This window comes from Halichoerus grypus, chromosome 5 (genome assembly GCF_964656455.1).
Source record: "Halichoerus grypus chromosome 5, mHalGry1.hap1.1, whole genome shotgun sequence".
NCBI classification, from domain to species: domain Eukaryota; kingdom Metazoa; phylum Chordata; class Mammalia; order Carnivora; family Phocidae; genus Halichoerus; species Halichoerus grypus.
Genome location: NC_135716.1, coordinates 10,784,063 through 10,810,439, shown reverse-complemented (window position 1 = coordinate 10,810,439; position 26,377 = coordinate 10,784,063). Strand labels below are relative to the sequence as shown.

At 41.5% G+C, this 26,377-nt stretch overlaps 1 protein-coding gene across 4 annotated transcripts in view; it reads right to left on the bottom strand.

Annotated features, from left to right (window-relative positions):
• ADCY8 (adenylate cyclase 8) overlaps positions 1–26,377 on the bottom strand; it is a 233,870-nt gene that overhangs the window by 161,730 nt on the left and 45,763 nt on the right. For all 4 annotated transcript variants that reach the window (XM_036067359.2, XM_036067360.2, XM_036067356.2 and 1 more), the window contains exon 2: positions 24,899–25,048. In XM_036067359.2, coding sequence (XP_035923252.1) covers positions 24,899–25,048 — 150 coding nt within the window. The remainder of the gene's footprint in view (positions 1–24,898; positions 25,049–26,377) is intronic.

Sequence of the window (26,377 nt, the reverse complement as noted above, 5' to 3'; positions counted from 1 at the left end):
AATGTAATTGTGCAACCTACTTAAGGGTATATTTGTGCTGAAGCCCAAATGATGAGAATCCAACACAGGGAGTTCTTAGTTTCTAATTCAATTGTCATGATTCTGGGATCTATGTAATTATTAATTTACAAGAGCTTTAGACACTCATCCACGGACATTTTTTTTAAACATTGTCTTTATGTTTTATCTTGATATTGAGCAGGGCTTTTCACATTTATTCAAGAACATTGTATGTGTGATGGTAATTGAAGTAGCTCTAATTGAGAGGTTAAAAGATTAGTTAAAACTTAAAAAAGGAGCCCCTTGCATGCAGCATTATCAGGAGGTTATATATCCTCCTCAAATACAACAGTTAAAAAAATGAAGAAATTGTCACTTTCACTGAAATGTGGTTACAGTTCAAAACTTACTTTCATATGTATCAGCTCAGGTAATGGTTACAAGAATCTTATGAAGTAGGAATTATTTTTTTAAAGATTTATTTATTTATTTTAGAGAGACCACATGCACAGAGGTGAGGGGCAGAGAGAGAGGGAGAGTCCCAAGCAGACTTCCTGCTGAGTGCAGAGCCAGATGGGGGCTCAATTCCAGGACCCCAAGGTCATGATCTTTTTTTTAAAAAAAGATTTTATTTATTTATTTGACAGAGAGAGAGACATCAAGAGAGGGAACACAAGCAGGGGGAGTGGGAGAGGGAGAAGCAGACTCCTTGCTGAGCAGGGAGCTGGATACGGGGCTTGATCCCAGGACTCTGGGATCATGACCTGAGCTGAAAGCAGACGCTTAATAACTGAGCCACCCAGGTGCCCCCCGAGATCATGATCTGAGCCAAAATCAAGAGTTGGTCGCTTAACCAACTGAGCCACCCAGGAACTGCAGGTACGAATTATTAAAACGATTTTACAGGTGAAGAAACTAAGGCTCAGAAAAGTAATCGGCTTGAGGCCAATCTATGTATTAATGCGGAATCCAAGCTGCATTTCCCACTTCTGCAGCATCTCAGAAAAGCATGGCTATCAATGCCTGAGCTCCAAAAAAAGAAACGGAGTCAGAGGCCAGAGGGCACGGCAGGGGCAATGTGGCTGGTGGTCCCTCAGCTGCTACCTCCACAAAATGCCCGGGGGAAATTGTTCAGATCAGGTGTGGGCATGTGGTCTCTGTGACCCCTTCCTCCCAGGCTATAAAACCAACTGGCTGCTGAGCTGAATTGTTACTTTCACCCCAGTGTTTAATTATGAGCTTATGCCCATTCTCTGCTCATGAAAAGAACAATTAAACCCTCCTCATTTATATTTGAAAAAATAAAAAATATCATAATCAGTAAGGTTACCTGGAAAATACATGCAATGCTCACTCATTAGCCCCCTTGAACTCAGGGCAAACACAAGCTACTCCTTACAACATAAGGTATAATTCGATCGCCTGCCTTTGATTTCCCCATCTTTCCACACTGCCACCACATCAGTGTGTCTCTCCCTCTACTTAAAATCAATTCAGCCTGGGGTGGTCCAAAGATCCCGTTTTCTGTACAATGTATTACTTTATAATTAAAACAAATGCTTCAAAAGACTAACAAGTACAATGAATACCCCACAGCCAACAACGGGTCTTACTTGGCACTTAGACTATGGGTCAAGCTCTGTCCATGATTTATCTCATTCCATCCTCACAGCAGCTCACGAGGCATCCACACAGTAAGATACATTTCTTACTGCTATTTCACAGAGGTGGAAACTGAGGCTTAGAGAAGTCAGATAGTTGTCCCAAGGGCATGGAGCGAGTAAGTGGCAGCCCCCAGATACAAATCCACGCATCGAGATTTATTAATGAGTTCTATCCACCAGGCTCTGTGTGGGTGCAATGGATCACATGGGGCTGACTCTCCTGTCACAAGATTTTCCACCTGTTTATATAATCTATTGTGGAATATCATCCGCTACTTACTCACGCAGGCACTGCGCAAAGCAAGGGATGACCTTCACTTCTGCCTTCACTGTGCTTGCAGTCCACTTGACTCGGAGACTAAAAATGATTGCAATAAAATATTAATGGCATTAGGATAAAAGTCAGTACAGGGAACTACCTGCCTCTTGTGTGTTTCAAAGAGGTAACAAGTTAATAGATGTGAAAAATGAAATGCTTTGAGCCGTTGGAGAGTCAAGAGGTGTAAGATGAAGTATTTACATTCCAGTGATTAATAGAATAGGTGGTTTCCACTGAGTTTAACTGTAGACTCTTGGACAATGGGAAAGGAGGAAGAGGAGCTGATGGAGAAGAAAGTTGAGCAGGAACACCCTCTGTTGTAAATGAAATCTGCTGCAGAATTTATCATCAAACTGATTAAGGAGGAAAGGGAAATTATTCTTCAATATTTGTCAAAAATACTCATATTTGGGGAAGGGGCTTCATGGGAAATGCTCCTTAATTCAGTCATTACTTTATTTATTTGGTACAATACTACTAAGTGTTTAATACCAAGTTAGATATTAGGGGGGAAAGCATGAGTCTTCCATTGATCAAGAAACTTGGGATTCTAGTGAAGAGATATAAGACATGCCACATATAACTCTAAGTTGGAAAGTGCCAAGCTTACCAAACTCCAGCTAATTATGAGAAATTCGATCTAAAAAATCTCATCTTATTTTACTCCTGACCTCTAACTCAGGGTTTTGTCTACATTCCCTAATGCACTAACCTGAATAGTGATAATAACACTTACTACTATTAGGAAAGCTCTGAAGAAGGCTCTGATTAAAAGTCAATTAATGTGGAATTTTGATTGGATTTTGATGACTTAACTGAGTCTAAATAAGGAAGAAGTCAACCAAGTGTACTAGATAGCCCCTGGCTCAATTTGTGCCTGAAGCCTGTTAAGAATGGAACTCAGGCAGGACAAAGCTATTCTGGGAGGAGGACCACACACCTTGGAAGATGACCTTCTGAGGTCATTATCAGTTTGTTGCCATGGTGGGCAGGTAGGCACAAAGCTGGGGCCTTTAGAATAGTTGGGAGGACCCAGGATGTTCTAGCTGTGACAAAAGCAAAGAGAATTTGTTGAAAACCCAATACTATCCTTGGCCTGGCCAGGCTCTCCCATTGTTAGCAACAGCCTTCCCATGAAGGGAAAGCTTCCCTTTAAGTTTTCATTGGAAGCTAGCAGCTCCACAGGCTGCTGGTTCTCCTCTGAGTAGTAAGTGGGTGCACTGGGTTATTCAAGAAGGGTCACCTATATATGTAAAGAGCATCATAATACAGCACCTAGCACACAGTAAATGCTTTATAAGGACGAGTTGTTGTTAATTCTATCCAGGTAATGTTTAAGGTGAAGACAGGGGGTAAGAAATGGACTGGATTCTAAAGGCAATGGAGGGGCTCCTGGGTGGCTCAGTCGTTGGGCATCTGCCTTCGGCTCAGGTCCGGATCCCGGGGTCCTGGGATCGAGCCCAAGGTCGGGCTTCCTGCTGGGCGGGAATCCTGCTTCTCCCTCTCCCACTCCCCCTGCTTGTGTTCCCTCTCTTGCTGTGTATCTCTCTGTCAAATAAATAAATAAAAAATCTTAAAAAAAATAAAGGCAATGGAAATTGGCACTGGATTCCCAATCACCACAAAATTAGGTGGCTTAACACAGCAGCAATTTATTCTCTCACAGTTCTGGAGGTCAGAAGTCTGGAATCAAGGTGTAGGCAGGTTGACTCCATCCAGGAGCTCTCAGAGAGAGACCGCCCCATGCCACTTTACTAGCTTCTGTTGGGTACCAGTGGTCCTTGGCTTTCCTTGGCTTGTGCATCTCTTCAATCTCAAGTCCAAATGGAGTCCTAGATCTGTCAGTTTCAGTCTCCGCCTCCTTCTGCTCTTGGCCCTTGCTCCAGGGGTCCCTCCTCTCTGTCTCTGTGTCTCTTCTTGCCTTGACACCAGAGTTCTCAGGCTGTCTTAACTTTGTAGACTCTGCCCGCTAATCAAGAGTAGTTTCAGTATTTTTAAAAGATCAGTTTGGATTCCTTTGATTTTTTATAAATAATTTTTAAAATGTCATTGCATTACAGTAGACCTCCACTTAACTGATTGATGGAGGCTTCCAACATGCTAAATACGCATAGCTATCAAGCCCCTGGCCATCCACCACCCATGTCTGCTCCCTCAGTTCTGTCCTATCTCTATGAACAGGCAGTAATGTTTGTTCCCAAATCTGTTTATATGAGTTGTACTTGCCATTGCTATCACCAAATTAAATTGAGTATAATGTAAACAACAAAATATAAGCATGAAAAGAAAGCAAGTGTTTGTTTCTATGAAAAATAAATTGAACACTTTGTAAATACTTAGTTTCCTTCTAAAATATTGCTCTCAAATTAGGTGTGGGCAAGACATTTACAAAAGATTAGAAACAAACACAATTCTAGGATGATTCTGTACTCAGATTGCTCTAAAAGTATTCTTAAATTATTTGTCCTCTTTTATGGCCAATCCATTTTGGCTGCCATTTATGCCAAATAGAGGATACAGAATTCCCATTAGTGGACCTGTACTCAAATCCAGCTGAAATAAGCTATTGTAGGCATGAATCGTTTTTTTTAAAGATTTTATTTATTTATCTGACAGAGAGAGACACAGCAAGAGAGGGAACACAAGCAGGGGGAGTGGGAGAGGGAGAAGCAGGCTTCCCGCGGAACAGGGAGCCCGATGCGGGGCTCGATCCCAGGACCCCAGGACCATGACCTGAGCCGAAGGCAGACACTTAACAACTGAACCACCCAGGCACCCCGCATGAATCGCTTTTTAAAAACACTTATTTTATTTTCCCGTTCTATTTTCCTACCACTTTGAGATGTGCCTTCAACTATATCCAGGCAACAGAGCATGCCCTCCCTTCAGCATTTTATAGCTGGACTGTATTGGGTTTCCAATTCCAATTTCTTTAGTCAAAATTCCCTGGACAGGTTTCTGAGATAAAAGAGGCCCAGCTGGCTCTCTGGCTACTCCTCAGCTTCTCCAGGCTGGATCAAAGGTATTAAGGGCAGGGATGGTGATTGATTCTTCCCATCAGAACTGCCTTTGGAAATGTTAATTGTATGCAAATGAGCACAGGGTGATGGCCTCTCTTTGAAGAGGGGGAGTATTTAGAATTAGTACTGCCCAGGGATGGCAATATAAGTAAGAACACAAACTGCAAGAAGAAAAACTATAGTTACTAGAATCAGAGTGTGTTCTGCTATGAAGTTCAGCATATGAACCAGGTGGTCCAATAGTTCAAGGACCAACTGTGACATCCAACTTTCACCCATATGCTTGATTTCCTCACAGCAACCTTGAGATAGAGGGATTATCATTTTTGATGGATGAAAAATCCAAAATTCAGAGAGTTTAACTGATGCACCCAGGGTCACCCAGATATGGAGATGGAACTAGCAATCGAATCCAAGTTTGTTCCACAGAGCTCACACTCTTTCCACTGTGCCAGAAAATGCAAATAATGTACTGGGAAGATCACAAAGAACAAGGCAGCCAGATGGAATTCGAGAGTTGGTGTTCCACCCACAGGGGGTAAACACAGACCCTTGAGTGAAGTCAGCTCTTCCAGGAGAGTCAAAGCTATTAACATGAGGTCTCTGTTCACCACTCAGCATCTTATCAGCGCTTGGAGGGAATCATGGTGCTAATCGAGACACCAGGCAAAGTGTAAAAAAAAAAACCGTGCTAACTAAAAATCTCTGAATGCCAGTCATAGCTCATGACTGGGAAGAGCAGAGGGAGCTTCCTAGAGAGGACATCTGAGCATCAGCTTCCTAGAGGGGGTGTTGGTGAGATTTTCATAGATAGAGCCCTACCATTTGTAGAATTCTTTACAGTTGAAATAACACTTTTTCAGGCATTATGTTATTGTCTCTCAGAACACCACCATGGGATAGGGCAGGACTTATCATTTCTAATTGAGAGAGGAAAAAGCTCACACACAAAGTGGTTCAACAACTAACTCGGTCACATCATGGAAATGGGGGGAGCATCGAGAACAGCCCCGTCCAGTGGAAATATCATGTGAGCCACATTTCAAAATCCCTAGTGTACACATTTTAAAAAGTAGAAAGAAACAGTTGAAACTCATATCAATAGTATATTCTATTTAATCAAATATAGCCCAAATATTATTTTGGTGTATAATCAATATGTAACCAATAGTTAAAAAGTTATTAAGGAGACAGATTACATTCCTTTTGTTTTTGGTATCGTTTTCAAACTCTGGTGTGTATTTTATTCTCACAGCACGTCTCAGTTTAGATGAAGGGTATTTTAGGTGCTCAATAGCCGCATGTGGCTGGTTACCATGTTGGGCAGGGCAGTTTTTCTGACTCCTTGTCCTTCCAGCTCTCCTAAACTACCTCATATGTACAGGGAGTGAGGGAGGGCAGCAGGGCATCTCACACAAAGGAAGCAACAGCAACTTGTAATTCAGGGTCCCAGCAGGACAAAACTGGTACTTCAAAAAGGGTAACAGAAGAGACATTAATGAAGAGTTAAGGAACCCAACAATGAATGGTAAAACCTCCGAAGGCTTTAGAAAGAGTGAATCTACAAATACTCTTGGAACCTGGCAAATCCTGCAGCCAGAGGACAGGGGAGCCTGAGAGAAGCTGTGGCCCTTGGTAGAGAAATGTAGCCATTCTCATTTCACAGCGTGGCCAGGCTGATGAGGAGAAAAGGCCATTGACCTCCTTGCCCTCCCATCTTCATTCTGTACTTCCCATTGGCCAAACCCAACCAGAAGCTAGATGGTATTGAGCTTGTTGGTGCATCCCAAAAGGTTAGCCTCCAGGGGCACTGGGAAGGCATAGAAGGGTAGAGGCTGGATCTGGAGGGTGGGCAGGGGACATCCAGCAAAAAGTCAAAGGCACAGAAGTGTGGGCATGTTTGCTGGTCTGGGTGGAGTACGAGAATGGAGTTAGTAAGTAAAACGATTGAAAAGTCAGGCTGGGCCAAGTAGTGGATGGACTATAATGTTGGGTAAATGAAATTGGATTGTATTCTGTGGGTAGTAGCAATCCATAGGGAGTGTTACTCTAAAGTCTTCTATAATCAAATGGGAAAAAAGGGAATGCCTGGGTGGCTCAGTCAGTAAAGCATCTGCCTTTGGCTCAGGTCATGATCCCGGGGTCCTGGGATCGAGCCCCGAGTTGGGCTCCTTGGTCAGTGGGGAGACTGCTTCTCCTTCTACCCCTCCCTCCTACTTGTGGATTCTCTCTCCTCTCTCAAATAAATAAAATCTTTCAAAAAAATGGGGGGGGGCAAGATGGTGGAGGAGTAGGAGACCTAAATTTGGTCTGGTCTCAGGAATTCAGCTGGATAGGGATCAAACCATTCTGAGCACGTACAAACTCAACAGGAGATCAAAGAAAAGAATAGCAACAACTCTCTGAACAGAAAAGCGACCACTTTCTGGAAGGTAGGACGTGCGGAGAAGTGAATCCGAGGCCATATTCGGGAAGATAGACGGCAGGGGAGGAGGTCTCTGTTGGCCGCTTCTGGCAAGTGATAGAGCGGTGGAGCACAAAATCAGAACTTTTAGAAGTCTGCTCCGCTGAGGGACGTCACTCTGGTGGCGAAGTGGGGGGTGGAACCCTCGCGGGACAGTGTGGTCTCAGGACCCTCGGGGTCACAGAAAGACCGGGGGTGCCTGAGTGCGGCAGAGCTCCCAGGTATCGGAGCAGGGAAGCCGGCTGCAGAGACGGAGCCGAGGCGCGGGATCTAGCTCGGGGTTGCCATAAACCATGATCCATGGCACAGTTGGGCCACTGCTCCTCCAGCAGGGACCCAACAAGCGGCAGATCAGGGGAGACTCCCCATCCTCGCCCGGGAGGAGCGGCGTGGGAGTGCACCGCAGGGATCTGCTGGGTTTGGAGACTCCACACCGAGTCAGGTGCTGGAGATAGAAATGCTCAGTCACAGGCCGGGTGAGCACAGAGTGCGGCCAGAGACCGGGAAGACGGGAATGACCACCTGCTCTTCTCTGGGGGCACACTGAGGAGTGGGGCCCTGAGTTCTCGGCTCCTCTGGGGCGGAGATTGGGAGGCCACCGTTTTCACTCTCGTCCTCCAAAGCTATTCGGAAAGCTTGCAGGGAACAAAAGCTTCCGAGAGCAAACCCAGCAGATTACTTAGCCCAGACCCGCAACAGCGAGGCAATTCTGCCTACGGCAAAGACATTTGGGAACCAGGGCAACAGGCCCCTCCCCCAGAAGATCAGCAGGAACAGCAAGCCAAGACCAAGTTTACCGATCAATGAGAACGGCAGAACTCCAGCGCTACGGGAATACTGCACATAGAATTCATGGCTTTTTTACCATGATTCTTTAGTCTTTCAAAGTTAGTTTTTTTTTTAATTTCTTTTTCTTTTTTTTTTAATTTTTCTTTTTCCCTTTTTCAACCAACATCTTATCAATCCCTTTTTTAAAAAATCTTTATTTTTCATTTTTAGAGTCATATTCTACTCCTTCATAGTAGTTAACCAGGTCTTTTTCAGGTCTTTTCTGATTTGTTTAGTGCATATTTTTCTGGGATCATTCTTACTGTGTTAGCATTTTGTTCTCTCATTCATCTATTCTCCTCTGGACAAAATGACAAAATGGAAAAAATCACCTCAAAAAAAAAGAACAAGAGGCAGTACCGACTGCCAGGGACCTAATCAATATGGACATTAGTAAGATGTTGGAACTAGAGTTCAGAATGACAATTTTAAAGATACTAGCTGGGCTTGAAAAAATCATGGAAGATATTAGAGAAACCCTTTCTGGAGAAATAAAAGAACTAAAATCTAACCAAGTTGAAATCAAAAAGGCTATTAATGAGGTGCAATCCAAAATGGAGGCTCTAACTGCTAGAATAAATGAGGCAGAAGAAAGAATTAGTGATATAGAAGACCAAATGATGGAAAATAAAGAAGCTGAGAAAAAGAGAGATAAACAACTACTGGATCACAAGGGCAGAATTCGAGAGTAAGTAATACCATAAGATGAAACAATATTAGAATAATTGGGATCCCAGAAGAAGAAGAAAGAGAGAGAGGGGCAGAAGGTATATAGGAGCAAATTATAGCAGAAAACTTCCCTAATTTGGGGAAGGAAATAGGCATCAAAATCCAGGAGGCACAGAGAACCCCCCTCAAAATCAATAAAAATAGGTCAACACCCCGGCATCTAATAGTAAAACTTACGAGTCTCAGAGACGAAGAGAAAATCCTGAAAGCAGCTCAGGACAAGAGATCTGTACCCTACAATGGGAGAAACATTAGATTGACAACAGACTTATCCACAGAGACCTGGCAGGCATGATATATTCAGAGCACTAAATTGAGAAAAATATGCAGCCAAGAATACTATATCCTGCTAGGCTGTCATTAAAAATAGAAGGAGAGATAAAAGCTTCCAGGACAAACAAAAAAGAAAGGAATTTGCAAACACGAAACCAGCCCTACAAGAAATATTGAAAGGGGTCCTCTAAGCAAAGAGAGAGCCTAAAAGCAACACAGACCAGAAAGGAACACAGACAATATACAGTAACAGTCACCTTACAGGCAATACAATGGCACTAAATTCATATCTTTCAATAGTTACCGTGAATGTGAATGGGCTAAATGCCCCAATCAAAAGACACAGGCTATCAGATTGGATTAAAAAACAAGACCCATTGAAATGCTGTCTGGAAGAGACTCATTTTAGACCCAAAGACACCCCCAGATTGAAAGTGAGGGGGTGGAAAACCAATTACCATGATAATGGACACCAAAAGAAAGCTGGGGTGGCAATCCTTATATCAGATTAATTAGATTTTAAACCAAAGACTGTAATAAGAGATGAGGAAGAACACTATATCCTATTTAAAGGGTCTATCCAACAAGAAGATCTAACAGTTGTAAATATCTATGCCCCTAACATGAGAGCAACCAATGATATAAGCCAAAGGAACACATTGACAACAATACAATAATAGTGGGGGACTTTAACAGCCCCCTCACTGAAATGGACAGATCACCTAAGCAAAAGATCAACAAGGAAATAAAGACTTTAAATGACACACTGGACCAAATGGACTTCACAGACAGATTCAGAACATTCCATCCCAAAGAAACAGAATACACATTCTTCTCTAGTGCCCATGGAACATTCTCCAGAATAGATCACATCCTAGGTCACAAATCAGGTCTCAACCAGTACCAAAAGATTGGGATCATTCCCCGCATATTTTCAGACCACAGTGCTTTGAAACCAGAACTCAATCACAAGAGGAAAGTCGGAAAGAACTCAAATACATGGAGACTAAAGAGCATCCTACTAAAGAATGAATGGGTCAACCAGGAAATTAAAGAAGAATTTAAAAAATTCATGGAACCCAATGAAAATGAAAACACAATTGTTCAAAATCTTTGGGATGCAGCAAAGGCAGTCTAAGAGGAAAGTATATAGCAATACAAGCCTTTCTCGAGAAACAAGAAAGGTCTCAAATACACAACCTAACCCTATACCTAAAGGAGCTGGAGAAAGAACAGCAAATAAAGCCTAAACCCAGCAGAAGAAGAGAAATCATAAAGATCAGAGCAGAAATCAATGAAATAGAAACCAAAAGAACAGTAGAACAAAACTAGGAGCTGGTTCTTTGAAAGAATTAATAAGATTGATAAATCCCTGGCCAGACTTTTCGAATAGAAAAGAGAAATGACCCAAATAAATAAAATCATGAATGAAAGAGGAGAGATCACAACCAACACCAAAGAAATACAAACAATTATAAGAACACATTATGAGCAACTCTATGCCAGCAAATTAGATAATCTGGACGAAATGGATTCATTCGTAGAGATGTATCAACTACCAAAACTGAACCAGGAAGAAATAGAAAACCTGAACAGACCTATAACCACTAAGGAAATTGAAGCAGTCATCAAAAATCTCCCAACAAACAAAAGCCCAAGGCCAGATGGTTTCCCATGGGAATTCTACCAAACATTTAAAGAAAATTAATACATATTCTTCTGAAACTGTTCCAAAAAATAGAAATGGAAGGAAAACTTCCAAACTTGTTTTATGAGGCCACCATTACCTTGATCCCCAAACCAGACAAAGGCCCCATCAAAAAGGAGAATTACAGACCAATGTCCATGATAAACATGGATGCAAAAATTCTCACCAGAATACTAGCCAATAGGATCCAACAGTACATTAAAAGGATTATTCACCACGACCAAGTGGGATTTATCCCGGGGGTGCAAGGTTGGCTCAACATCTGCAAAACAATCAATGTGATACAATACATTAATAAAAGAAAGAACAAGAACCATATGATCCTCTCAATAGATGCAGAAAAAGCATTTGACAAAGTACAGCATCCTTTCTTGATCAAAACTCTTCAGAGTATAGGGGTAGAGGGTACATACCTCAATATCATAAAAGCCATCTATGAAAAACCCACCGTGAATATCATTCTCAATGGGGAAAAACTGAGAGCTTTCCCTGTAAGGCCAGGAAAATGACAGGGATATCCACTATCACCACTGCTATTCAACATAGTATTAGAAGTCCTAGCCACAGCAATCAGACAACAAAAAGGAATAAAAGGCATCCAAATCGACAAAGAAGTCAACCTCTCACTCTTTGCAGATGATATGATACTTTATGTGGAAAACCCAAAAGATTCCACCCCAAAACTGCTAGGACTCATACAGGAATTCAGTAAAGTGGAAGGATATAAAATCAATGCACAGAAATCAGTGACATTCCTATACATCAACAAGACAGAAGAAAGAGAAATTAAGCAGTCGATCCCATTTACAATTGTACCCAAAACCATAAGATACCCAGGAATAAATCTAACCAAAGAGGCAAAGAATCTGTACTCAGAAAACTATAAAATACTCATGAAAGAAATTGAGGAAGACACAAAGAAATGGAAAAACGTTCCATGCTCATGGATTGGAAGAACAAATTTTGTGAGGATGTCAATGCTACCTAGAGCAATCTACACATTCAATGCAATCCCTATCAAAATACCATCCACTTTTTTCAAAGAAATGGAACAAATAATCCTAAAATTTGTATGGAACCAGAAAAGACCCCGAATAGCCAGAGGAATGTTGAAAAAGAAAAGCAAAGCTGGCGGCATCACAATTCCGGACTTCCAGCTCTATTACAAAGCTGTCATCATCAAGACAGTATGGTACTGGCACAAAAACAGACACATAGATCAATGGAACAGAATAGAGAGCCCAGAAATGGACCGTCAACTCTATGGTCAACTAATCTTTGACAAAGCAGGAAAGAATGCCCAATGGAAAAAAGACAGTCTCTTCAACAAATGGTGTTGGGAAAATTGGACAGCCACATGCAGAAGAATGAAACTGGACCGTTTCCTTACACCACACACAAAAATGGACTCCAAATGGTTGAAAGACCTCAATGTGAGACAGGAGTCCATCAAAATCCTAAAGGAGAACACAGGCAGCAACCTCTTCGACCTCAGCCGCAGCAACTTCTTCCTAGAAACATTGCCAAAGGCAAGGGAAACAAGGGCAAAAATGAACTATTGGGACTTCATCAAGATAAAAAGCTTTTGCACAGCAAAGGAAACAGTAAACAAAACCTGTAGGTTTTGTCAGGGGTAGGGCTCTGAGACATGAATTAGGACAACCGACAGAATGGGAGAAGATATTTGCAAATGACATATCAGATAAAGGGCTAGTATCCAAAATCTATAAAGACCTTATCAAACTCAACACCCAAAGAACAAATGATCCAATCAAGAAATGGGCAGAAGACACGAACAGACATTTTTCCAAAGAAGACATCCAAATGGCCAACAGACATATGAAAAAGTGCTCAACATCGCTCGGCATCAGGGAAATCCAAATCAAAACCTAAATGAGATACCACCTCACACTAGTCAGAATGGCTAAATTTAACACGTCAGGAAACGACAGATGTTGGCGGGGATGCGGAGAAAGGGAAACCCTCCTACACTGTTGGTGGGAATGCAAGCTGGTGCAGCCACTCTGGAGAACAGTATGGAGGTTCCTCAAAAAGTTGAAAATAGAGCTACTGTACAACCCAGCAATTGCCCTACTGGGTATTTACCCCAAAGATACAAATGTAGGGACCTGAAGGGCTACATGCAACCCGATGTTTATAGCAACAATGTCCACGATAGCCAACTATGGGAAGAGCTAAGATGTCCATCGACAGATGAATGGATAAAGAAGATGTGGTGTAGATATATACAATGGAATATTATGCAGCCATCAAAAGGAATGAAATCTTGCCATTTGCAACGACATGGTTGGAACTGGAGGGTATTTTGCTGAGCGAAATAAGTCAATTAGAGAAAGACATGTATCATATGACCTCACTGATAGGAGGAATTCTTAATCTCAGGAAACAAACTGAGGGTTGCTGGAGTGGTGGGGGGTGGGAGGGATGGGGTGGCTGGGTCAAAGACCTTGGGGCGGGTATGTGCTATGGTGAGTGCTGTGAATTGTGTAAGACTGTTGAATCACAGACCTGTACCTCTGAAACAAATAATACAGTATATGTTAAAAAAAAAAAAAAGAAGATCGCAGGAAGGGAAAAATGAAGGGGGGGGAAACTGGAGGGGGAGATGAACTATGAGAGACTATGGACTCTGAGAAACAAACTGAGGGTTCTAGAGGGGAGTGGGGTGGGGGGATGGGTTAGCCTGATGATGGGTATTAAAGAGGGCACGTACTGCATGGAGCACTGGGTGTTATACGAAAACAATGAATCATGGAACACTACATCAAAAACTAGTGATGTAATGTATGGCGATTAACATAACATAATAAAAAAAAGGTAAAAAAAAAATCTTTGTCTTTCTCGAAAAAAAAATAAAAAACATAAAAATAAAAAATGGGGACACTAAGGTGATGATCCTGACAGATGTTACACTGGGGTAGGGCTCTGAGACGTGAATTAAGCACATGCCTCACCTCTCAGAAGAACCAGCTGAGAAACAGACACCGGAAGTATACAGGAATCATAATAGACACTGGTCTTGCTGGCAAAGGGATGGGGACTGTGGCTGCAAAGTGAGTGAACATGGGGTTCTATGCCTTCTTTCTGTACTGGCTACAGATCTCCAGCCAAAGAGAGGGCAGCTGGGCCACTGTGGGGCTCACTGCCTCAGTGGGCTATCTGTGGGGAGGAAAGTAGCCTGCAGGAGTGGGCTTCCTGCTGGAGGAGAGGATCCTCATTGTCACCCCACAAAGAGACCTGGAAAAGAAACACATTACACAGGAATACTCCTCTCTGTAAGATGGACAGGGACAAGAATAGATGGAGAGAAAACTGTGGGTCATGCTTCATTCATTTCCATGAGGTGTCAAATGGTTGCAGCGTCTCTGATTTCATAGATCGTAAAGAAAATGCAAAGACAACTTCCTTCGCAAGAGGAACCTCAGGGTGGAGTGACTACAGGTGGCTAGACCAGTTCATACTAGTTAGAAACTGGTTAGCACCCATTCGAAAGCTAACCAGTGTGGGAGGGCTTAAACAAGATTAGAAAAAGAAATTCAGGGACAGGTAGTCCATATATGGTGGAGGCAGCATGAACAGGAATTGGTGCCACAATTGATTCGGACGGATCAGGTCAAAAACATGTGTCATATCAGAACAAAGGACATTTTGGGGGTGGTGAGAGGATCCTGAACAGGTGGAGCCAGTGATACCACGGGGACATGCAGATGAAGCTGCCCAGCAGGATACTGATGATGGGCATGGGGAGCTCAGAAAAGAACATGGTGTTAGAGATATTGACGTGGAACAATCCAGAAGTGATGGTTGAAGTCACGATAAATCACCACAAGAGAGACAAGAGACAAAAACGGTGATTCAATGGCTATTTAAATTTATTAAAATTTAAGAATCAATTGCTCAGTCACACTAACCACATTGCACATGCTACGCTCTGGTCCTATGTGGCTGGTGGTTTCTGGATGATACAGTTCTAAAATTTTCCCATCATCACAGGAACTGGACAACAGAGTTGCAGAGCATTATATATTGGGGTAAGATGGTGACTGGAATAACATTTCACTTTTTATCCCCAAAAATACCTGAGGGAAATGAAAGTGAAACCATGAGAAGAAATGAAATGACGCTATGACAAAAATAGGATGGAGATGGAGAAACTTGCAAGAGTCAGATAATCAAGAAGATGCCTTGAAGTGAGATTTACTTTTTTAAATTTGAGGCACAGCTCTGCCAAGGCTGAAGTCATTTATGTGAGGGAATAACAGAAGGAGAAGCTGGACCGGAAGATCAGGAAGATAGGGTTGTTAACTGCCAAAGAGAGGTTGGACTCCTGGTTTTGGAGGACAAAGACCCTGGACACCATAGCACAAGAGGAGAGGATTTCCCAGATCTATTTATTCACAAGTAGTTTTGCATGAAAGACTACTGGGAAAACACAAGGACAGCACTCATGATTATGGTCATTGTCTCTGCTTTTCTTCCCAGCTTGGGCTTCTTCCCTTCTGGATCCAGAGCGATTGTGAGGCACACAAATTAAACATATATCCAATCTCCAATGAGTTTACAGTGTAGAAGGAAAAATAAAGCAAGAGCACAGCAGAATGGAGAAGGAGATTAACGCCATAAAGAAATACACACACACACACACAAAACACTCATGGAGGTCACAGTTGGGGAGAAAAGAGAGGCTCTTTGTGGAAGAGGTGACATTTGAGCCGAGTGTTTAGTGATGAAAGGAGTGTTGGACCAGGAAGGGAGAAGAGCAGAAGCAAAGGCATGAGTGTAAAAAGATAGTAAGAATGTTTAGGAGAACAAGAATATTCCAGTATACACTAGAGAACAGTTAATATGAAATCATTAATAAAAGATAAGGATGAGCATGGCGGATAGTACATGGGTAATCTTATATGCAATAGATGGAAAACAGTAGAAAAATGGCTTGATGATAAGAGACTCAAGAGGTTTTTTGGAATATAATGGGAAGACAGCAAGTTGGAGCAGAAAATCCAAATATTTTGAGATTCTGGCATTTTCAGGTCAACCTTAAATGAATGAATGAATGAATGAATGAATGACAAGGCGTTGCCTTACTTAGTTATCTGTAACTTTAAAAACAATTCTGTAGGGCACAAATATGAGCAAAACTAACTCAGAACTCAGTAGGAAACCTAACTTTCTCACCCAAACTATTGTCCTAACCCCTAGTTTACACCAATGTTGTCTAACGAAGATGTTTAAGTTAAACAGAATTGCTTTAAAACAGCTAAAACATCTGCTGCATTTAATAATAATCTTCCTGCTGCTGCAACATATGGCATCATCAGAAACTTCATTCCAGTGCCCCCGGAGCTTCTGAGACACCTCGAAATGCCATGATTACCATAAGCAGGTTTCGGTAATTCTCAAACTAAAAGAAAAACAATTAATTCATTTTAATATTTAAAATAAACATGGGCCATTGGATCATTTGGGAGGAGAAGTGGGATTACAGTAACTACAATAATTAGAATTCAGCTCCCCAAAGATAGATGTTCTAAGATTCATCTTCTAGATGGAAAATTCCCCTAACAGGTCTGTGTAAGACATGTGTTCAGGCTGTCCCAGTCGATCCTGAACTGGATAAGCGTCCTCCCCCCACCATTATTCATGGGGGTCACAAGGAGCACAAGTCCCTTTCCTTTTACATAGGAGAATTATTACAACACAGGTAGGTAGAAGTAAGGCCAGGAGCCAAAGTCTGAATTCAATATAACTGAGTTAAATAGACATTAATCAGAAGATCTTATATTCCAGCCATTGTGCTGGGTAAATGCCAGGAGAATCAGATGAATTGAAAAGAGCAGGTGCCCCTAAGTAGTCTGTACTGGCCGTGGAGGATAGAGAGACACTCAGGCTAGCAAACGTCATAAAGTGTGACAGGCTCTATAACAGAGTTAACTTTAAGGCATGCTGGAAGCAGGAGCAAAGCATTTCCATACAACTTGGAAAGATGAAAATCAAGCCTCATGGAGGAAGGGATGATGGTGGAGAATTTTCAGGGTGAAGACATTAGGAGGGAGGTGGGCTTTCCAGGCCGAGAGAACCACAGAGCACAGGGCCATCGAACAGTTCAGGGAGCTGATGGTCCTATGGTATTGCAAGAATGGAGAGGGAGTGGGGAAGAATCTGGGGAGAGACAATGGGGGCTAGAAGGTGGACGGGTGTTGGGCCCCATGTGGGGGTTTGGATTTTATCTGGGAGGGAACGTGGCCACTGAAGGGTTTTCTTGCAGGCAAGAGTGACATCAATGTCATTATCATCACAGCATCCTCTTTCATATAGCTTGAGTATATCCTCTGCCTCCATTAAGTTCATCCTTAACCCTCACCACAACCCTTGGAGGAAGGCAGAATCATCATGCTCATCTTAAACCAACAAAGTCAAGGTCTCCCGAGGGAATAGTTTACCTACATTTCCACAGCCAGGAAGCAAAGAAAATAGGATTGGAATCCATATCTTCCAGACGTTGAAGGTTTAGCTCTTAAACCCTATCCTATACTGGCTCTGAACCAGACCAGGGTTTTGGAAAGAAGAATAGATTGGAAGAAGAGAAGCTGGAGACCGGGAGACCAGCTAGATGTTTAGTATGTGCTGTGCTGGTTACAACTGGGGATAAAATTATTTTAAAAAAAGGCAATGCCCTTGCCTCCCCCAAAGAAAGAGCCAATATGTGCTCAACCTCCTGATGCCAATCTAAATGAAACATGTCAAAATTTGGATCCATTCAGTAGTTTCTCCCTGGCATTGTGCCAGTGGCCATGGGAAGGAAAGATGTTGAGAGCCACCTTCAAGAAGCTAAAAATCTAGTTTGAAAGCACCTGATTTCTGTGCATTGATTTTGTATCAGTTGCTTTCTTATACACTAACAATGCAACTGTAGAAAGAGAAATTAGAAAAAGGATTCCATTTACAATAGCACAAAAAACCATAAGATACTTCGGAATAAACCTAACCAAAGAGGAAAAGGATCTATACTCTAGGAACTACAGAACACTCACGAAAGAAATTGAAGAAGACACAAAAAGATGGAAAAATATTCCATGCTCATGGATCGGAAGAATAAACATTGTTAAAATGTCTATGCTACCCAGAGCAATCTATACCTTCAGTGCCATCCCGATCAAAATTCCAATGACGTTTTTCAAAGTGCTGGAACAAACAATCCTAAAATTTGTATGGAATCAGAAAAGACCCCGAATCAAATCCAAATCAAAACCTCAATGAGATACCACCTCACACCAGTCAGAATGGCTAAAATTAACAAGTCAGGAAATGACAGATGTTGGCGGGGATGCGGAGAAAGGGGAACCCTCCTACACTGTTGGTGGGAATGCAAGCTGGTGCAGCCACTCTGGAAAACAGTATGGAGGTTCCTCAAAAAGTTGAAAATAGAGCTACCCTATGATCCAACAATTGCACTACTGGGTATTTACCCCAAAGATACAAAAGTAGGGATCCAAAAGGGTACGTGCACCCCGATGTTTATAGCAGCAATGTCCACAATAGCCAAACTGTGGAAAGAGCCAAGATGTCCATCAACAGATGAATGGATAAAGAAGATGTGGTATATATATACAATGGAATATTATGCAGCCATCAAAAGGAATGAGATCTTGCCATTTGCAACGACATGGGTGGAACTGGAGGGTATTATGCTGAGTGAAATAAGTCAATCAGAGAAAGACATGTATCATATGCTCTCACTGATGTGAGGAATTCTTAATCTCAGGAAACAAACTGAGGGTTGCTGGAGTGGGGGGTGGGGTGGGAGGGATGGGGTGACTGGGTGATGGACACTGGGGAGGGTATGTGCTCTGGTAAGTGCTGTGAATTGTGCAAGACTGTTGAATCTTAGATCTGTACCTCTGAAACAAATAATGCAATATATGTTAAGAAAGAAAAAAAAAAAGAAGAAGAATGTAGCAGGAGGGGAAGAATGAAGGGGGGAAATCGGAGGGGTAGACAAACCATGAGAGACTATGACTCTGAAAAACAAACTGAGGGTTTTAGAGGGGAGGGGGGTGGGAGGATGGGTTAGCCTGGTGATGGGTATTGAGGAGGGCACGTTCTGCATGGAGCACTGGGTGTTATGCACAAACAATGAATCATGGAACACTGTATCTAAAACTAATGATGTAATGTATGGGGATTAACATAACAATAAAAAAATTAAAAAAAAAAAAAAAGAAAAGAAAAGACCCCGAATCACCAAGAAAATGTTGAAAAAGAAAAACAAAGGTGGGGGTAACACGTTGCCCGATTTCAAGCTATATTACAAAGCTGTGATCACCAAGACTGCATGGTAGTGGCACAAAAACAGACATATAGACCAATGGAACAGAATAGAGAACCCAGATATGGACCCTCAACTCTATGGTCAAATAATCTTGGACAAAGCAGGAAAAAATATGCAATGGAAAAAAGACAGTCTCTTCAATAAATGGTGCTGGGAAAATTGGACAGCCACATGCAGAAGAATGAAACTCAACCATTCTCTAACACCATACACAAAGATAAATTCAAAATGGATGAAAAACCTCAATGTGAGACAGGAATCCATCAAAATCCTAGAGGAGAACATAGGCAGTAACCTCTTTGACATCGGCCACAGCAACTTCTTTCAAGATACATCTCCAAAGGCTAGTGAAACAAAAGCCAAAATGAACTTTGGGACTTCATCAAGATAAAAAGCTTCTGCACAGCAATGGAAACAGTTAACAAAACAAAGAGGCAACCCACAGAATAGAAGATATTTGCAAATGACACTACAGATAAAGGGCTGGTATTCAAGATCTATAAAGATCTTCTCAAACTCAACACCCACAAAACAAATAATCAAGTCAAAAAATGGGCATAAGACATGAACAGACACTTCTCTGAAGAAGACATACAAATGGCTAACAGACACATGAAAAAATGTTCATCATCATTAGCCATCAGGGAAATTCAAATCAAAACCACACTGAGATACCACCTTACACCAGTTAGAATGGCCAAAATGGACAGGGAAAGAAACAACAAATGTTGGAGAGGTTGTGGAGAAAGGGGAACCCTCTTACACTGTTTGTGGGAATGCAAGTTGGTACAGCCACTTTGGAAAACAGTATGGAGATGCCTCAAAAAATTAAAAGTAGAGCTACCCTATGACCCAGCAATTGCACTACTGGATAGTTGCCCCAAAGACACAGATGTAGTGAAAAGAAGGGCCACATGCACCCCAATGTTCATAGCAACAATGTCCACAATAGCCAAACTGTAGAAAGAGCCGAGATGCCCTTCAACAGATGAATGGATAAAGAAGATGTGGCCCATATATACAATGGAATATTACTCAGCCATCAGAAAGGATGAATACCCAACTTTTACATCAACATGGATGGGACTGGAGATTATGCTAAGTGAAATAAGTCAAGCAGAGAAAGTCAATTACCATATGGTTTCACTTATTTGTGGAACATAAGGAATAGCATGGAGGACATTAGGAGAAGGAAGGGAAAAATGAAGGGTGGGAAATCGGAGGGAGAGATGAACCATGAGAGACTATGGACTCTGAGAAACAAACTGAGGGTTTTAGAGGGGAGGGGGCTGGGGGGATGGGTGACCCAGTGATGGGTATTAAGGAGGGCACTTACTGCATGGAGCACTGGGTGTTATACGAAAGCAATGAATCATGGATCACTACATCAAAAACTAACCATATATTGTATGGTGACTAACATAACATAATAAAATAAAATTTTAAAAAAATAATAAAATGCAAAAAAACCAAAACCTTGTTTGAAGAGACCTACCTGCTTGCTCTCAACGATAGACCCACACACGCAACCTCAGGTTATCCCAGGAAAAAGCCTCTTTCCCCGGACCTCAAGCATATCATCATACTATGGGACCTGCCAAACAAGAGGGCTCATGTGCCACTTAGCCTCTAGCTACTGCTTGGCAATTTTCTTTGGAAAAATGATTGGTAACCACTATTAAATATTGACAATCTCAGTCATTTTATAATCATCTATTCCATGCTGGTTTTCAGGAACTGCTGGTGGGCTATATAGAGGAATGAGCCATGGGTCACTCTTAAGGGGTCAGTTACCTTAACAGGGTAACAGGCATGCAGTGATCGAGGTCCAGTGTTCCATGGTGGAACGGAGGTGGGCAATAGCTTTTCTTCATTTTGGTATGCCCATCAGGGAGCTATGTCATTGCATAGTTAACACTCAATAAATATACACTGAATGGAAAGTGAGCACAGTGGTATGCCACTGAAGAAAGTACATAACTTTGCTAGGGTGTCAAGAACACCTACTTTCCATGTTGCTGTCCTTCATCACATCATATATATCATATCATCAGTATCTTTGCTAATTCTTTCTTCCCTCTCTTCCAATAATAAAGTTCTATTCATCCTCCAGGCCCACTCCAGAGTGCAGACTGAGATTGACTTGTCTCTGTAACCCCACCATGAGTGGATGGATGAGTAAATAGAGAATGATGGGAGAAGTCATCATGGGAGTGCTCATAACTGTCCCAACATCCTTCTTTCAGGATGTTTGTATGGTTAGACCCTTATGTGGCAATCTTCACTGCTGCTCCCGCTGAGCTAAATCCTACTCACACATCAACTCAGGCATCATTTCTTTTCGGTAGGCTTCCATCAGCCTGCTTCTCGGTTTGATCCATACATTATTGCCAGAGGCCTCTGTGTAGCCATCCTTTCCCATACCTGGTAAACTCTGGAAGACCAGGAACCAACTGCCAGTCACCGTTATGTTCCCAATGTCCAGCAAAGTTCATGGCACATAATAGGTCCTCAAATAAATTAATTCATGATTGAGCAAAGTAAGTCATTTAAATATGTCCTTTGTATCCTACCATGAGATAAAGCCAGGTCTTGAAAAATCCCACAAAACTTGAATGTTTATGTGGAATAAGGCCTCCTAATTCTATACTTTTATAAGTACCAAAAAATGCAGTTTAGTCTCCTCTGGGATAATTTCCCAAGGAAAAAGGATCTGCTGTCACTTAGGCCCTTATAGTGTCTCCTTTGCATGGTACAGAATTTCTAACAGTTATGGTATTATAATTAGCTCTGATAAGAGGTAAATGGGGTTGGATTTGTTAATGACACATGATATTTTAACAGATATGGAGCCTAATGCTAAGCTCTGGCCGCTGGAAACCAAAGTCAAACCGCCATCCTGATTTCCCTCCAAACGAGTTAACTTTCACTTGGGGTTTCAAGTGAGACAAGCCAATCCATAATGTGTTCTCATAAGAGTCCTCCTGGGATTGAGCTCTGTTGGCTGACTCATAGAAATCATTCTGCACAATCATGCTAATAGAAACTCTTCACTGAGCTGCAAGAGCACTACATACCGTACTTCTCATCAAGATGCCTCTTCAGGACGGGTATTATTATTCCCATGCTACAGATGGAAAAACTAAAGCTCATAGCTTGCTTGAGCTCACTAAGACAGTAACTAATTCACCAAAGATGTCAAATCCTGAGCAGTCTCATTGGAAAGCCTTCTCTGCCCATCTACCACTGAGGAAGTTCTCAGGGACAACAGAGACCTGAAGCAGAGACCACATGTCAAAGGAAAGGAACCTTAGCATTGAATGATACAAAGCCAGCTATCTTAGCTACTGCCTCTGGGGGTAGGGCGTAGTCAATATACCAGAAACACGGTATTATAATGGTGAGCACAGGGCTATAACAACCTATAGCATATTTTGCTGTATATTTAGAACAAAGAATATTCCACCAAAAGACAGTGTTTTCTTTTAATGAGGCTGACTTAAAATTTTTTTAAGATTTTATTATTGAGAGAGAGAGAGAGAGAGAGGAAGGGAGGGGTAGAGGGAGAGGGAGAGAGAAACCCAAGGGGACTCTGCACTAAGCATGGAGCCTGATGCAGGGCTTGATCTCACTACCCTGAGATCATGACCTGAGCTGATACCCAAGAGTTGGTTGCTCAACTAACTGCGCCACCGAGGTGCCCCCTGACTTATAATTTTGTATTGATTTATACACATTATCTCACTTGAGGGAAGCACAAAGCTGGAAAGAAAGATCCTGCCCCATGTATGGATGAGGAACCAGAACAGGGAGCTCACTGGCTTCGGTGACCCCACCAGGAGGTAAGACAGCTGCAGATGAACTCAAGTAACTGTTCCTACATTCCAGCTGTCACTTATTCTCCTCCCTGTATAGTATTCTTTCCTTCCTTGGTCCATCAGCTTAAAAAAAATAAAGCTTATAAAGGACGGAGGAAGGTCCTTCTACCATGTGGGATGACTACATCACAGTGACTCCAAGACACTCAACTTGAAGGACGGGAAAAGAAGAAAAGTCTTATGGGTATGATAAAGCAATCATTTGTAGGACCTCCAATATTTCATAAACATGAAATAAAAGCCTGAGCTTCCAAGACATCTCACCCACAATTGCCGTTCTCGTTGCAATAGGGCATCGAGAACAGTCAAATAAATTATTAATGCAGCAGTATTCTCTGAATTGGCAGGCATCCCATGGAAAGAGTGACGTCCCAGTCTGGCAACTGCTCTGTTTTTCAGAGGAACACAACATTTTATCCTGGCAGATACTCGTGTTGATTGCACAAGGTGATTTCAAGTTATTTTTCTCAATTATTTTATAGGGCTATTCAGGACAATTATAATAAATCTATTATGAGGTTGCATAAGTATTCTAGACATTAATTTCAAAATTTCCTAGCTCTGATTCCTGTGAAGTCCACATAGGGTCTGGAAATTCAGTAGTTTCCTCTGTGCCCCTGGCAATGACATATGGCAGTGGGACTTGAGTTTTGGCCCATCCATGATCACACAGACCTGGCTTCACTCACTTCAAAGATCCATGTTTTACTGACAATTTGATCAAATTAAGATGAAGACAATGTGGCACTTTTTGGTAATTTCTCAAACTATTATTGTATAAAGCTTAATATAACAAGTGGGTATCTATAGATGTAACATTTTTAAGAGAGCCTTGGATGATAAAACTAATATATCTGTTGAGCATAGAATTCCCAAGAGCATATATATTTAGGAGATAATATGTTGATTCCATAACCAATTTTTCCATATATTCCTGTTACTCCTCTTTGAAAACTGCGTTCAGAGGCAAAGATAGGCATGAATTTTGAATATCACATGAATAATTTTCATGGGGCAAATCTTTATTTTTTGAAAGCTGATTTCATTTTGGGGAAACATATAATTTAAGGCCAAAGCTATTTTTTAAATCCTTTTAACAGCTACCCAATCAGGATGTCCAAGAATCTTCATTTCAATCTCTTCAAACTGAAGACACATGGTCTCTGACCCAACCCAACCTGTTTTCCCTACTGCATCCCTTTCCTAGGATTGGTATCACGTTCCACAAAATTTGTTGTGTTCTGTAATCTCTTCTGAAAATCAGGATGAGGTATTAGGAACTACACATGTACAAGATTCTTCCATAAGCTTACTATAATTTGGTATGTAATGAAAATATTTATTTCAAATAAGAGTTCACAGTTTCAAAAAAAGAGGGTAAAAAATGAGAATGTTAATGGTTTTTAGGAACCATGGCCTTGTTCACAAACACAGATGTCAAAGTGTCAGAAAAGCACTTGGTGACAAATTTTATTTCTTGTAGACAACATTTAATTGAATGTGGGAAACAAGACCAACCTGCTTTGAGCTATAAGTTTAACATAACTATTTTAGACTCTGGAATCCATGACACAAACCTGAAGAAAACACTTGAAGTCAGGATGTGTTTGGGGAGGAAAAAAGCTCCATGTAACTCAGACACTAGGCCTTTCCAATTGGTACCTGTCTTTGGTTTTCCGTCTCCAGGCGTAGCCTGGCCTCCACACACCTCCGCGTCTCCAGGAAGGCTTGGCGCTGGGCCCGGTCTGACAGGTAGCTGATGAAGATTCCAGCTGTGTTCATACACATGAATAACACTGCCTGGGCCACAACCTAAAACACATTTGCAAACATAGGCTGGTCAGATGATTAAAACAAGAGCTGTTTGGAGACAAAGAGGAAAACATAAAGAAAGATTTCCAAGGTAAATCTTAAGGTAGTAATCCAAACATTTAGCATCAGCCTAATAGAACCATTCGGGTCATGGGTGAAATGTCAACCCCCCATTGACCTTTCCATCCAATTTAAAGCTTCTCATACTGCAAGTGTGATTTGAACGTGAATTGGAAACTTGAGGTTAGATAGGAGCACTTCTCTCTTTCTCACTCTGCCTTACCTCTCCGCCTTCACTAGCTGAAGTTTTTAGCCTTCTAGATGGTTGGAGGAGCAGGTCAGAAGAAGGGAAAGGGACTAATAAGAAATAGCTAATAGTACTACTATTATATCTGGTAGCTCTTACAACTTTTTTTGATGATATAAAGGTAAATATACTAGCAATGAATGCAAAAAAAATCTTAGCAGAGAAATAGAAACCATGCACACAAAATGAAAATTCTACAAGTGGAAAACACAACACTGAAAATTAAAACAGTCACTGGAGGATAGTAATAGCATAATGTAGGTGACAGAAGAAAAAAACCAATAAAGTTAAAGATAAATCAGTAAGCCAAGAATAACCTTGAAAGCAGTCAGAGAAAATGTTACAGACAGGGGACATGCTCTCTAGTTATGATAATGATTTTCAGGGTAAATAAAAAAGAAAGACATTACTAAAATACACTGAAATGAGGGGCACCTGGGTGGCTCGGTTGGTCGAGCATCTGACTCTTGGCTTCGGCTCAGATCATGATCTCAGGGTTGTGAAATGGAGTACTGCATAGGCTCACACTCAGTGTGGAGTCTGCTTGAGGTTCTCTCTTTCCCTCTCCCTCTGCCCCTCCCTCTGCTCATACTCTCTAAATAAATAATAAAATCTTTAAAAAAATAATAAAATACACTGAAAAGTTTGAAAGTCAAAACAAAATAAAGCTGGTTTTGCTGTGTAAATACTATATGAAAGAGAACTGACAGAAAAAAACATTACTAGTGATAAATAAGGTCACTATATAATGTTAAGAGCTTTAATTCACCAGAAAGATCTAAAAATTACGAACTTGAGCACATTTAGCAACATAGCTCAGAATACACAATGCCAAGTGTGACATAAGTCTATGGCATTATTTACGAATCTGTCATCACAGTGATCTATTTTTTACACAATGTTCAGCAGTTAACAGATCAAACAGATTAAAAAAATCAGCAAAGACAGAGACAATTTAAATATCTCATACAACTAACAAACTTGAAATGGAATACAGTATGCAACAACTAGATGGTACAAAT